Source organism: Chrysochloris asiatica, unplaced genomic scaffold, assembly GCF_000296735.1.
Source record: "Chrysochloris asiatica unplaced genomic scaffold, ChrAsi1.0 scaffold00262, whole genome shotgun sequence".
Taxonomy (NCBI): Eukaryota; Metazoa; Chordata; class Mammalia; order Afrosoricida; family Chrysochloridae; genus Chrysochloris; species Chrysochloris asiatica.
Window position 1 is genome coordinate 1,011,427 of NW_006408780.1, and position 12,525 is coordinate 1,023,951.

At 53.7% G+C, this 12,525-nt stretch overlaps 1 protein-coding gene across 1 annotated transcript; it reads right to left on the bottom strand.

The window, feature by feature from the left end:
- Positions 1–10,634: 10,634 nt before the first annotated feature.
- LOC102825826 (chromosome unknown open reading frame, human C4orf48) lies at positions 10,635–12,264 on the bottom strand. The gene is made up of 3 exons (XM_006874124.1): positions 12,126–12,264; positions 11,782–11,870; positions 10,635–10,700 (listed from the first exon to the last, which is right to left on the bottom strand). Exons 1-3 carry the CDS (start codon positions 12,262–12,264, stop codon positions 10,635–10,637), a joined length of 294 nt encoding a protein of 97 aa, XP_006874186.1.
- Between the last annotated feature and the right edge of the window lie 261 nt (positions 12,265–12,525).

Genomic DNA, 12,525 nt, shown 5'->3' on the forward strand with positions numbered 1-12,525 from the left:
GGCCGGGGCGCGCGCAGGGAGCTGCGCTGCATTTTGGAGAAGTATTTATAATGCAGCGGAGCCGGTGCAATCTCGGCGCCCGGGGTCCCGCAGGGTCCTAGCGTCCACTGCATTGGCTGCCGAGGGTCACCATGTGATCTGGGGGGGGAACGCCGCCTCCGCGCGCGGGCCCGCCGGATGGCACACTTCGGCGCTGGCAGGGTGGCTGGGGCGCAGCCGGCAAACGGCGTGCGCTCGGGCTGAGATGCGGGGCGGCCCGGGGTGCAACGGAACGCTCGTACCGCTGGGGGTGGCCTGGGCGGGATGGGGGGGCGTCAGCAACGCGGAGGTCCAGGCGCGGTGATCCGGGCTGAGGGGCGCTTCCAGGACTCCACTCCGAGCGGTGTGACAGGGGCACCTACCACCCGACCCCTGCGCGGGCCTAGGAACGCCGGGACTCGTTGGCCGCGCAGCCTGTCGCCGCCACATCCGCCCCTGCGCGTCCCCGGCCGCGGCGCAATCACGGACGCCTCTCGGGCTCCGTCTCCCGCCTCTTTGTCTGCACGCGTCGGTGGGCCGGGCCCTGGGGAAGGGGCTCCCCGCTCCCCGCACCGCACTACCAGAAGCCGCTGCTAGGAGACCCGGGCTCGCGGCAGGGGCGCGGCCGGAGCGGCCCGGACGCCCAAAGCGCCCGCACCCCGCGCTCCCCACTCCCCGCAGAGAACGGGGGGTTGGGGGGACGATCCGCAGACCCCCTCCCGCCGGCCCCCGCCCTCCGCGGCTTGCGCATGCGCCCCGCGGCCTCGGTGCAGGTGCGGGGTGTGGGGGGTGCTCTTCGAGCGGAGACTTGTCCCTGCGGTCCAATCTGCGGACGTTGCAGACTGGGGTCGGAGGGTGGTAGGGAAGGATAACCCATAGACCCGGATACCATCCCTCACTCCGAGGGGGCAGCACCCCCGCCCCTCGCACTTTGTACACCTTGCTTCTGCGGCATTGCCCGGCTCCCGCGTCACCCCCCTTTCCCCGCGGGTCACCGTACTGGGCAGCCGGAGTGAAAGCCCCACACCCACGCGTGGACAGGAGACCCAGAAGTCCTGGCCTAAGGTCCCTCAGCGAGTGGGCCAATGGGGCGGACAAGGTCACCCAGATTCGGGAGAGGGGGCGACCCATTGCCGTGGGGTTGGGGCTAAGGGTCCATGATCTCGCTCAGGGACCCAGCGCTGGAGCCTAGAGTGGGAAGGCGCCCTGTCCCCACGTTCGGAGACGCCAGGACGTGTGTGGAAGCTGATGCTGTGACCTTCCAGGAGACTGAAGTGTAATCCCTCCGGAACATCAAAGAAACGGAGGACCGTAGTCCACCACCCGCCGTGCCTACAGGCTGTCGAGTTCTGGCTGGACGGCTGGACGGCTGGACGGCTGGACACCCATTCGAGGGGCAGAGTGTACAGAGAGACCAGGCGGGAAATTTGGGGCCTGGAAAGCTGGTGTGTCTGGATGGGACCAAGGGCTCCCAAAAAGGGAAAGCTGGCCTTGTAATGCCCTGAGCCTGGTCAGCTGTTTGGAGAAGATGCTGTCAACTCTGATGGGGAGCAGGGAAGGAGGGGTCAGGTCCCAGTTCTCCGAATCCAGGGAAGCTCTTGACCCCTAATTGGGAGAAAAAGGGCCTCATGTCCCCCCCCCCCCACCGCCAGGTCCACACAGACCTTCAGCCTGAGGCCCCAGCAGCCAGGCCAAGGGCAGGGGCCAGGATGGGGTGGGGGAGTGAGGAGCAAGGTGCCCTTCGGTTTAGGCATCTGCAGAAGTGGTCAGGTGAGGCCATGATGGTCAGGCTAGCCCAATACTCCAGTCAGTAGGGATGTGGGGGAGAAACCCCCACAGCAAAGGCACGGTGTCACAGCGCCCTCTGCTGGGGGTCCTGATGCACAGAAAACCCAGGCCTGTGGTGGGTCTGCTCCCTGCAGGCCTAACGCTTCCCTGGGCCCATCAGTGGGATCCCCATGTCTTGCATCCTATTTTGGATTGGACTTCCTGGAGTCCCCTTCTCCAGCCCACCATCTCTGAGACGCCTCCAGGCGGCTGCCCATCCCAGCCAGACTCCTCAGGGCAAACTTGGATGCCCAGAACTAGGAGGAGCCAGCGCTGCGGAGACCCCAGCCCAGGCTTAAGAAGCTCAAGTGGGGAGGGTACTACTGGGTCCCCAGGCACTAGGAGATGCTGGGTGCATGGAGGGTGCCCGAAAACAGGGCGGTTCACTAGCAAAATAGCCTCTCCATGTAAGAGGGGGTATCAAGGGCATTAAGGGACCCTTGGTGAAGATGGAGGAGTCCTGCTATGTAGTGGGTTACTTGTTGGGCTGTTAACCACAAGTCAGCAGTTCGAATCCACCAGCAGCCCCTTGGGAGAAAACACTTGTTGTTGTTAAGTGCCGTTGAGTCAGTTCCAACCCATAGCGACCCTGTACAGGGTTTCCAAGGGTGTAAATCTTTACGGGAGTAGAAAGCCTCATCTTTCTCCCGTGGAGTGGCTGGTAGTTTCAAACCGCTGACCATAAGGTTCGCAGCCCGATTCATAACCACTACGCTACCAGAGCTCCTTTTACAGCCCCAGAAAGGCCCATACATGTTTGCTACGAGTCAGAACAGACTTAAAGGTACAGAGGAGCAGCAGCTTGTGGTGCTTATGAGACAGGCTGCTAACCTCAAGGTCAGGAGTTCAAAACTACCAGCCGTTCGTTCCATGAGGGAAAGATGAGGTTTTCTGCTCCTATAAAGGTTCACAGCCTCAGAACCCCTATTCAGGGTTGCTATGAGTGGAAACCAAATCCACAGCACATCAGCAGCAACAGTGGGGAGGTAAACTGCCCCCAGAGGAAAAGCAAAGCCCAGGTTAGAGAAAGAAGGAAAGTGAGCAGGGAATATCACATGGGGTAGGTAAGGTGGCAAAAAAGCTGGGGTACTTCCTGTGGTTGTTAAGGGCCGTCCAGTCAGTTTTGATTCACAGTGACCCTCCATATGGTTTCAATTAGTAGCTGGTGGGTTTGAACCACCAACTTTGTGGTTAAGTAGTCTAGTATTTCCTAGACAGTGAATCCACAAAACAAGAGGGAGAAGAAAAGCAGTCCGATTCAAAAGGCCCGTTGCTGCTTGAAGGAGTCCCCAAGTAGAGAAGGCGGAGGGAGAAAATGAAGTCATCCTAATCATCCCCCAAGCCAAGTGGTGGTGGTGGTGGTGGTGATGTGCCATGGATTGAGAACCGACTCATAATGGCCCTGTACAGGGTTTCTGAGGCTGTAAATCTTTACACGAGCAGAACGCCTCATCTTTTTCAAGCCAAGGGACCCAAGTTAAAGTGAGTTACTGTTTTTATCGAAAAGCTTTTCGATAAAGGTGGCACAATTTGAGGAACGTAACTGAGGTCACTGAATTGTACTTGGAGGAATTATTGAAGGGGATTATGTTTTGTTACATAGTTTTTGTTGCTAGATGCTGAGTCTTTTCCAACTCACACTATCCCCATGCACAGCAGAACAAAACACTGCCCAGTCCTCCACCATCCTCACGTTTGAACCCATGTGGCAGCCACTGGGTAAGTTCATCTTGTTGAGTGAGGGTCTCCCTCTTTGTTGCTGAGCATCTCTGCTTAACATGATGTCCTTCTTCAGAGAACATGTCCAAAGTACAAGAGAGGCAGTCTCTCCCCTTCTCCTCATTCCAGCTGTACTACTCCCAAGTCAGATCTGTTGGTTCTTTTGGCAGTCCATGGTACTTTCATATTCTTGTTACTTTCCTCCATCTTTCTGTCGATCCTTTGAAGGTACCTAAGTCTTGGTGTGGAGTCCTGGTGTGGCGCTGTGGGTTAATGCATCACACTGCAAAGGTGTTTGAACTACAAGGTTGGTGGTTCAAGCTCACCAGTCGCTCCTTGGAAACCCTATACAGGGTCGCTATGGGTCGGAACCAACTCGACAGCACTTAACAACAAGCCTTGGTGTGGCGCAGTGAGCTAATGCAGTCTAGCGACTGCAAAGTCATTTAAACTGCAAGGTCACCGGTGGTTCAAACTCACCAGCTGCTCCTTAGAAACCCTCTATGGGTCGGAATCGACTCTACAGCACTTAACAACAATTATCATTCTTTTGAATTTGTTTTGTTTTGTTTTATAGTGGTTACAAGTTGGGCTGCTAATCTCCAGATCAGCTGTTCAAAACTACCAGCCATTCTGCTGGAGAAAGATGAGACTTTCTGCTCCTGTAAAGATTTGCAGCCTCGGAAACCCTGTGCAGGTTGCCTATGGGTCGGAACCACACCACCTCCACCATTACCTCTCCTTCCACAGCATCGTCTCCTGGTTCTGCATCTTGGTCATTTGTTTGTGCCATTCTCTCTTGTTTCTTCATATGACCCAAAATTGTTGTCTCTGGGGCATTGTGAAGTTGTTATATTTGTAAAACAACCAGTGTAGTTGTTGGACCCAGAGGGGAGAAATCACTGGGCCGGGGGAGCTTCTATAATTCAAGATGCTCCTGAGGTGGGTGTGGAAGGATGAGACATCAGAGTTCCTGGCCCTAAGTGGAGTTCCCACTGGCCTCAGTGTTATCTATGTTCAGGGCACTCAGTCTCCAAGTTCTTAGGGACCCTTGACGGGCTGGTTTCAGTGTCTGTTAGGACCACAGGAAGCTGGGAGCAGGATGAGTGGTTAAATGTTGTTCTGGAGCTGAACCCATCTACATCCAGGCACCAAGGCCCCCAACTCACACTTGGGTGACTCCTAACCACATGGCTCTGAACCCCCAGAGAGCAGGGTCTGTGCTGGGGGTGGAGGAAGGTGGGAGCTGGTCACACTTCTGGTCACCAGGAAACCGCACCTTTTCTGTCACCTGAACACATCTGCTCTGCCAGGCCTCCCTCTGCTGCCAAAGCTGCTCACAAGATGGTCAAGCCGCGTCTGGTCCACCGTTCACCAGTCTCCATCTCGCTAACCCTGCGCAGCCTCTCCTCCCAGCAAGCACTCCATCCACCTCTCTAAACTTTCTTCTGAAGATCAGGGTGCCAGAAAGTTCATCTGTCTATATAATTTTGCCTCTTGTATCTTTGTTATAGAAGGTCTGTGTAAGGTGTCAGCCTTGTCCACCATCTTGCCGGAAGTAGTCCATGGTACTTTCAATTTTTTTCAAAGGTCTCAATTCTTCTTCAGTCTTCCTTATTCAGTGTCCAGCTTTCAAAAACATATGAGGCAACTGAAGATACCATGTTGTACATATTACCAAAATAAATTAATAAAGCAGAAACAGAAACCTGTCCAGTGTTGTAAGTGGGAAAAAAACCCTTCATAGACCACAGCCAGGCATGTCAGTATCTGCTTCCCAAAAGAAAGGGGAAAGGAAGTAGACCAGGTGAGAGCCCACCACTGGGCGCAGACTCAACACAAACTCAGTCGGGGGCAGCCCTGCTGGACTTCACAACACAGTGTGGGGATCAAAAGCTAAACTAAGTTTCCCTTGCCTACTATGGTAAAATAGACACGAGTGGGATAGAAAGGAATGTTGGGAAATATGATTAGAGAAAACTTGTAAGCCTGCCTTCAGCCTATAACTGATTGGAATACCTCAAAGGGGTTCTACACTTTGCCCAGTGAAATAGGCCTTGTGCAAAGCCTTTACAGAGTATAGGACCTTAGGTGGAATCCTGAGTCCCATGCACAACCTTGTGAGATGAGACATTCCCACTAGAAAGGACAAGCAGACTGGAACAGCTACAGTGACAGAAGATACATCTCCATTATGAACCTGACCTATACTCAGAGCAGTAGTTACTCTAAATACCAACAGAGAGGAAAAGAGTCTTCAAATCAAGTATCAATGCTATCCGCTCTGTGCACAGGGTAGATAGGGACGGGCAACTTAGACATTGGCTATCTAAAATGAGGGGACAATAAAGGCACGAAGTGACTGGCTTACAAGGTTTCAAGAGGGAGTTTAGTTTAAGAGTGTGGGGGGAAAGAAAGAGTCCCCACTGAATAGCTATCATCTTGTCTAGATGGGTCTGGTGAAAGGAGATGGGGATAAGATTCATAAGATTCAATAGTGAATAACTGTTATCATGACTAATCACGACTGTCACACTTGTAAAGGTAGAAGTTTTGTAACAAAAAAGGGGAGTGGTTGATCTTACAGTCCAGAAACAGAGGACCCTAGGACCATCAAGAGAGAAGCGCACAAGAAGAATGTGGGACCTTATCCAGAGAAGCAGCAGCGCCAGAGATGGAGGTAGAGATGGGGGCATGGAGGACTCTAGATTCATCAACTAAGACGAGAAGGACTAAGAACTGGTGGCCAGGAGCAGACTTGCAGAATGTGCCCTTTGGAGATGTAATTTATTATATATGCCTGAGTGGGGTTTTTTGTTTGTGTGTTTTTAAGAAAGCTAAAGTGGATAGAGAGAAATACTTTTAACTGATGGTATATGGAGGGAATTATAAGCAATGTAATGAAACAAGTTATATGAATTGTTGAATGTGAATCTGATGATGTGCCCTGTAAACTTTCACTCAATCCAGAATAAAAACCTTAAATTAAAAAACAAACAAACAAACAAAAAACCCTAAACTAGAAAATGCCAAGGTAACTTTCTAGTATCCCTTAGTGACTACACAGGAAAGCCGGTCAGAAAAAGGGATTGAAGAGGAAGATGGTGTGGGAAACAGATCAAGTGATAACCCTGTGCATGGAACGGCTCAGCTAGGAGAAATGATTTACAGACCGGCCAACTCAGCAAGTTAACTTCCCACACAAGATTATTATGCTGCGTTAAAGAAGGGAAACCAAAAAAGAAAGAATAATAAGTAAGAAAGAAAAAAAGAGTTCAAGAGGACTTCATGAAGTTCTTGGGAAAATGGAACTGAGCGATAACAGAATTTTCCCATGGGCGTTTTGACGTCCCCTTGTATATAAACAGTGCAAATGAATCCAGAGTGATCGATAGCATGTCAGGGGTTGCCTGAAGATTGCAGTTGGACACGAGAAGTCATTTTGTTGTTGTTGTTGTTGTTGTTGTTAGGGGCCTTGAAGTGGTTCCAACTCACAGCAACCGCTACACACAACAAAGTGAAACACTGCCCTGTCCTGCGCTGTCCTCATAAGTGTTGCCTGAGCACAAAGTTGCTACCACTCTGTCCATCCATCCCATTGGGAGTCTTCCTCTTGTTCACCGACTTTAAAGTAGAGACTTTAACAAGCAAGGTCCTGGTTCCTCCTGACTCCACGAGACAGAGTCTTACCATTCTCACTTCTAAGGAGCATTCTGGTTGTACTGCTCCGAAGAATGATTCTTCAATTCTTCATTCTTCCTTATTCTGTAGGTACTCTAATGTTGGTGTGTTGTTGTTACGTGACACTGATTCAGTTCTGCCTCACAAGGACCCTGCGTAGGGTTTCCGAAGAGCAGGTGGTGAGTTTGAACTGCCAACCTTGTAGTTTAAACCGACCTTTCAGTCCATCCAGCGCATTACCCTGCAGCACCACACCAGGATTTCTCTGTAGTAATAGAACCCCAATGTTCAGCAGGGCTTATGCTGAATTGAATTGCCAAAAAAAGTTCCAGGTGCACTGTTACATTTTATTTTCAGAAAAATTAGAAATAATTTTTAATATAAGTATATTCCATGAATTGCATGGGATATAGTTATACTATGTATTTGACCATCCTGTATTTTTATTTGGAGTCCTGGTGTAGCTCTGAGAGTTAATGCACCACACTGTAAAGCCGTTTGAACTGCAAGGTTAGTGGTTCAAGCTCACCAGCTCCTCCTTGGAAAACCCTATACAGGGTCGCTATGGGTCAGAATCAACTCGACGGCACTTAACAACAACAAAAACATATTTGTATTTGCTAAATCAGGCAACCCAAGAAGAGACTAAAGGCTGTATTCCCAGCCTCCCTTGCAGCTAGGCGCAGCCATGTGACTGAGACCAACCAATGAAACATGAGTACTCACCAGACTATGCCCTTAAAAGTTTTGCAACAATGGCATGGTGGGGGTCTCTGACCTCCTCTAGCTTCCCAAAGGGGAAAGAAAATCACCAGTCCTGGTGTTGCACTGTAGGATCAGCATTGGCCTGCCAGCCACAAGGCTGGTGGTTCAAATCCACCAGCTGCTCCTCGGAAACCCGATACAGGATGGCTGTGAGTCAGAACTGACTCAAGGGCAATCAGTCCCAGGTAAATTCCTCTGAGGCATGCGTCCACTCTTCACCCTTTTACCAATTCTAATAGCAATCCTCTCTCCCACAGCACTCTTGACCTCTCAGGGGTTCGACAATGTGTTGTAGTAGGCCCACGGAACTCAGACAACACTCACACTTGTGGGGTTTATCAGAGAAGTTAATAGAAACGACTCCGGATATAGTTTTACAATCATGGCAGCTTCTTAACTCTGCCCACAGGCAGGTGGCTCTCTGGCTTTCGACTCCTCAGGTCCTGGGGCCAGCCCAGCCAGTAAGTGCCTGGAGGTACCCACTTCACCAGCAAGCCTCCTGACACAGGGCACTCAGCTCTTGTACCCTGTGGGCCAGGAAGCCCACCATCTGGTCTCCTGCTGATGTCCTGGTTCTGTTGCCGCCTTATCTCTGCCAGTGATTCTTGCCACGTCTCTGTCTTGTGGGTCTAGAAGGATCCCAGCACAGGGACTTCAGGTTAATAGACATACAACGTAGCAGTTACAAATCGGGCTGCGAACCTCGAAGGTCAGCAGTTCGAAACCACCAGCTGTTCCACGGGAGAAAGATGAGGCTTTCTGCATCCCGTAAAGATGTACAGCCTCGGAAACCCTGTACAGGGTCGTTATGAGTCGGTTCCAACTCTAAGGCACATAACCACCACAACCACCACCACCACCCAAGGTCAGCGGTTCAAATCCACCAGCCAGCCATTCCTGAGAAACCCTGTACTAAGTTGGAACCAACTGAATGGCACTTTTAACAACAATAGACTAATCTTTTGGTAGGAATTACAAAACCCTACCCAGAAAATCCCTATGAAATGGATCCTTCTCATGGCAGAGTTAAAGGGCAAGCACCTGCCTCTCCCCTCAGCCCCCCTCCCCTGATGGACAGCACTAAGCCAGACCACACCTGCTCCTGCCCAGGCTCAAGTGAGCTCCCAGGGAGGTCTGCCAGTCTGTCCCACCCAGCCACCTGTCTCCTACTCACTACCTACTGTCACCTGGCACCTAAGTGACTTCCTGCCACCACATAGCTGCCCAAAGAGGACTCTCTGGTCTGTACACTATGACCCAGTACCTGTGTAAGTGTATGCCAGGCTCACCCTGGTACCCCCAAACAAGACAGGTGAGTGGTTGGGAGGCCAGTACAGACAGCACAGAAGGAAGATCCCCTCAGAGTTTCTGGAGCCCAGAGATAAATACATACATGCACACACATACATACGTGCACACACACACATGTGCTCATGTGCATGCACACATGAAAACAAACTGTGACGATAAACTCCCAACTTGCAGCGACGCTCCAACACAGAGTAGAACTGCCCTGTGGGGTTTCCAGTGGAGCAGCTGGTAGGTTCAAACTGCCGACCTTTTAGTTAGCGGTCAAGTGCTTAACCCGCTGTGCCACCTGGGCTCCTTTACTCACACACCTCCCAACAAGATGGACGGACACAACGGCTCAACGGTGGGCTCAAACAGCAACAACTGTGAGGATGGCACAGAACTGGGTAGCATTCTGTTCTGTTGTACATGAGGTGGTTGAGTGGAAACCGACTCAACGCCACTTAACAACAACACACATATGTACCTAGATCAGTTACATAAGTGACCTGCGGGCAAAACAGAGACAAAAAAGCCCGCTGTTATCTCGGGAAGTGGACTGGGAATGGCTGGTTCAGCCAGCCTCAGGCTGTGGTCCAGGGCACCAGGACATGCTGAGGAGGTGACAAGCACCTGGGAAGTAAAGGTGGCTACGCCAGGGATAAACAGCCCTCATGTCTGGCCTAGGTTTGTACCAACAATATGCAGAGATCACGTTGATAAAAGACCATAATCTTGACTTTAAAAGCAGCTTGGGGATGAAGATAGGAAGGGAGGAAATTCAGGGGGGGTTCTACATGCAGTGCACGCAGGTGTGTGTGGGTGTGAGCGTGGATCTGCACTTCTGTGTGTACATGCCCAGAGCCCATAGAGGAACCCCTAAAGAACAGAGCCAAGCAGGTTCTCAGAGTATGGGGAGGTGGCCCCACCCCTCCCTTGGCCAGTCAACCACTGCCCATGTACCCGCCCTCTAGGCATCTGTCCGTCCTGGTGACTGAGGGCAGGGGGCCAGGCACAGCCTGTTTACTGTGAGCCTGGCTCATCCTTGACCACATTAGACCCTCAGGAAGCCCCTGCTGATACCCCCACCCCCACCTCCAAACAAGGGCAGCAGGTCAGACACCTCACTGGGGCCACCTGCCTCAGCACTAGTGCTGGCCGCGAACAGGTGTCTAGGAGGAACAGCTAGGAACTGGAGCTTGGAGAGGGGCTGAACCAGAGACCCAGGGATTGATGCAGACAGGATCTGGTACCAGAGCAGGAAGACAGGACGCAGAGGCAGGTGAGGGAGCCAGGTGTTTATTGACGAGGGGACAGTGTCCGGCCAGAGATCCTCAGCGGCCAGTAGGCCAGCAGGCACACAAGGCCCGACGTTCCGCCTGCAGCAGGAGGGTCTCCGTCTGCAGAGTAGCAAGAGGCTGGGATGTGAGAGGCTGCCCAGCCAACACCAGCCTTCCCCTTGCCCCACCCGACCCACAGCAGTCCCCAGGCAGCTGACCTCAAGGTCACCCCTCCCACTCCCTGCACTCCTGGAAATCTGAAGGGGTTCTCTCTGCATCCTGTCCTGCCTCTGTGTCCTCACACAGGCTGGTCACTGGGCCTGGACCATGGTTCCCTGCCTTCACCTTCAACCTGCACTCCACCTCTCAGGTGTTTACTCCTCCCCTGGCCCCCAGGGCTCTTCCTCTGGGGTGCTCCAGGCTGTGTGTGGGGTCTCAGGAATTGGTCCGAAAAGGAAGTAGGGTTGTGAGAGGCGGGAGCAGGCAGAGTTTCCCTTAATTTTCCACTTCTGTGAATCCTTCCCCGAAAAAAAGCAAAGGCCCCAACACAAGTGACAATCCCTTAGCTGTATAGCTATCTGGTCATCCACGCTTAGAGGGGGCGTGTCTACCCTGCCCCCAAATCTGAAGCTTGAAGCTGTGCGCTCCTTATCCCACCCCCCACCCAGTGGGGTCTGGGGGAACAAGAGTCGGACTCCCCTTCCCTGCCCACCCTGAGATCCAGGTTGGGGCACCTGGTGTAGTTACCGTTCACTCTAGTCTCATCCTTAACACTCCCCATCTGACCGACACTCGACTGGTAAACCCCTCTAAAAAGCCGGAGAAAAACACCACCCATTTCCAGGATAAGTTCCCACTCTTCCCACAGGGCCTTATTCCCCACCTGAGGAGTCCTGAAGGGGCGGGGTCAGCCCCAGTCCAGGGGAGTATGGAGGGTCAGAGGAAAAGTGTCCAAGGAGTTTCCCATTCCCACCCCCGCCCCCATAACATCCTTTTCTCTCCCTACAAGGACTAAGTGCAGAGTCTGCTGGGCAACTGGGGGGACATTCATGGGAGGCTAGCACCTAGCACCCCAAGGATAACCACCGCAGGGAAGGAGGGTCAGAAGAAGACACAGATGGGGAGAGGGTCCTGGGCCAGTGGTTTTCCACTCCCTAGTCCTGTCCGCCCCTTCCTTCTGCACCGTCTCCCCACCCCTCACCCGAGCGTCCAGGCTGTAGGCTGTCTTCCGAAGGTCCTGAAGGGCACGCTGCATGAACTCAAACGCGTGGCAGTCGACGCACGGGCGGCCTGCGGGGGTCGAGGGGAGCGAGAATCAAGCGGCAGCATCCTTGGGTCCCCTCCCTGCCCGCGCCCCACCAGCCCATCCCCATGGCGCCGCAGGGGCGGGACCCGCACCAGGAACAAAGGCAAGGCGCGCCCCCTCGGAGGCGCCCTGGCAGAAGAGACCGCTCGGTCTCGGTCTCGGTCTCGGTCTCGGTCTCGGGGCGCGAGCTGAGCTCGGGGTCGGGGGCGCAGGGCCTGAACGCAGGTGGGGGTACCTACTCTGAGCGGGGACGGCGCTCCCAGCGGCGGTGGGCTCCGCGCGAGCCTGGACGCCCAGCAGCGCCAAGCCGAACAGCAGCAGCAGCAGCAGAGGGGACCGCGGCGACATCAGCGACCTGCACGGGGGCGAGGGGGCCATGGCCGAGCCAAGGGAGCCCGCCCGGGGCCGCCTGCGGGAGCAGACGGGGTCAGCGGTGCCGGACTCCCGGGCTGGCCTCATTACGCCCCCTGGCCCGCGAACCTCTAGAACCTCCGGGTGTCGCGACACCCAGTCTGTCCACAGCCCCGCAAAGCCCCAGTCTGGGCCCCGCGAACCTCCAGCCCAACCCCCGGGTGCCGAGAGCCCCCAGTCCAGTCTCGCGAACCCAGCCAGCCCCCTTGACCCGCGAATCCCTCGCCA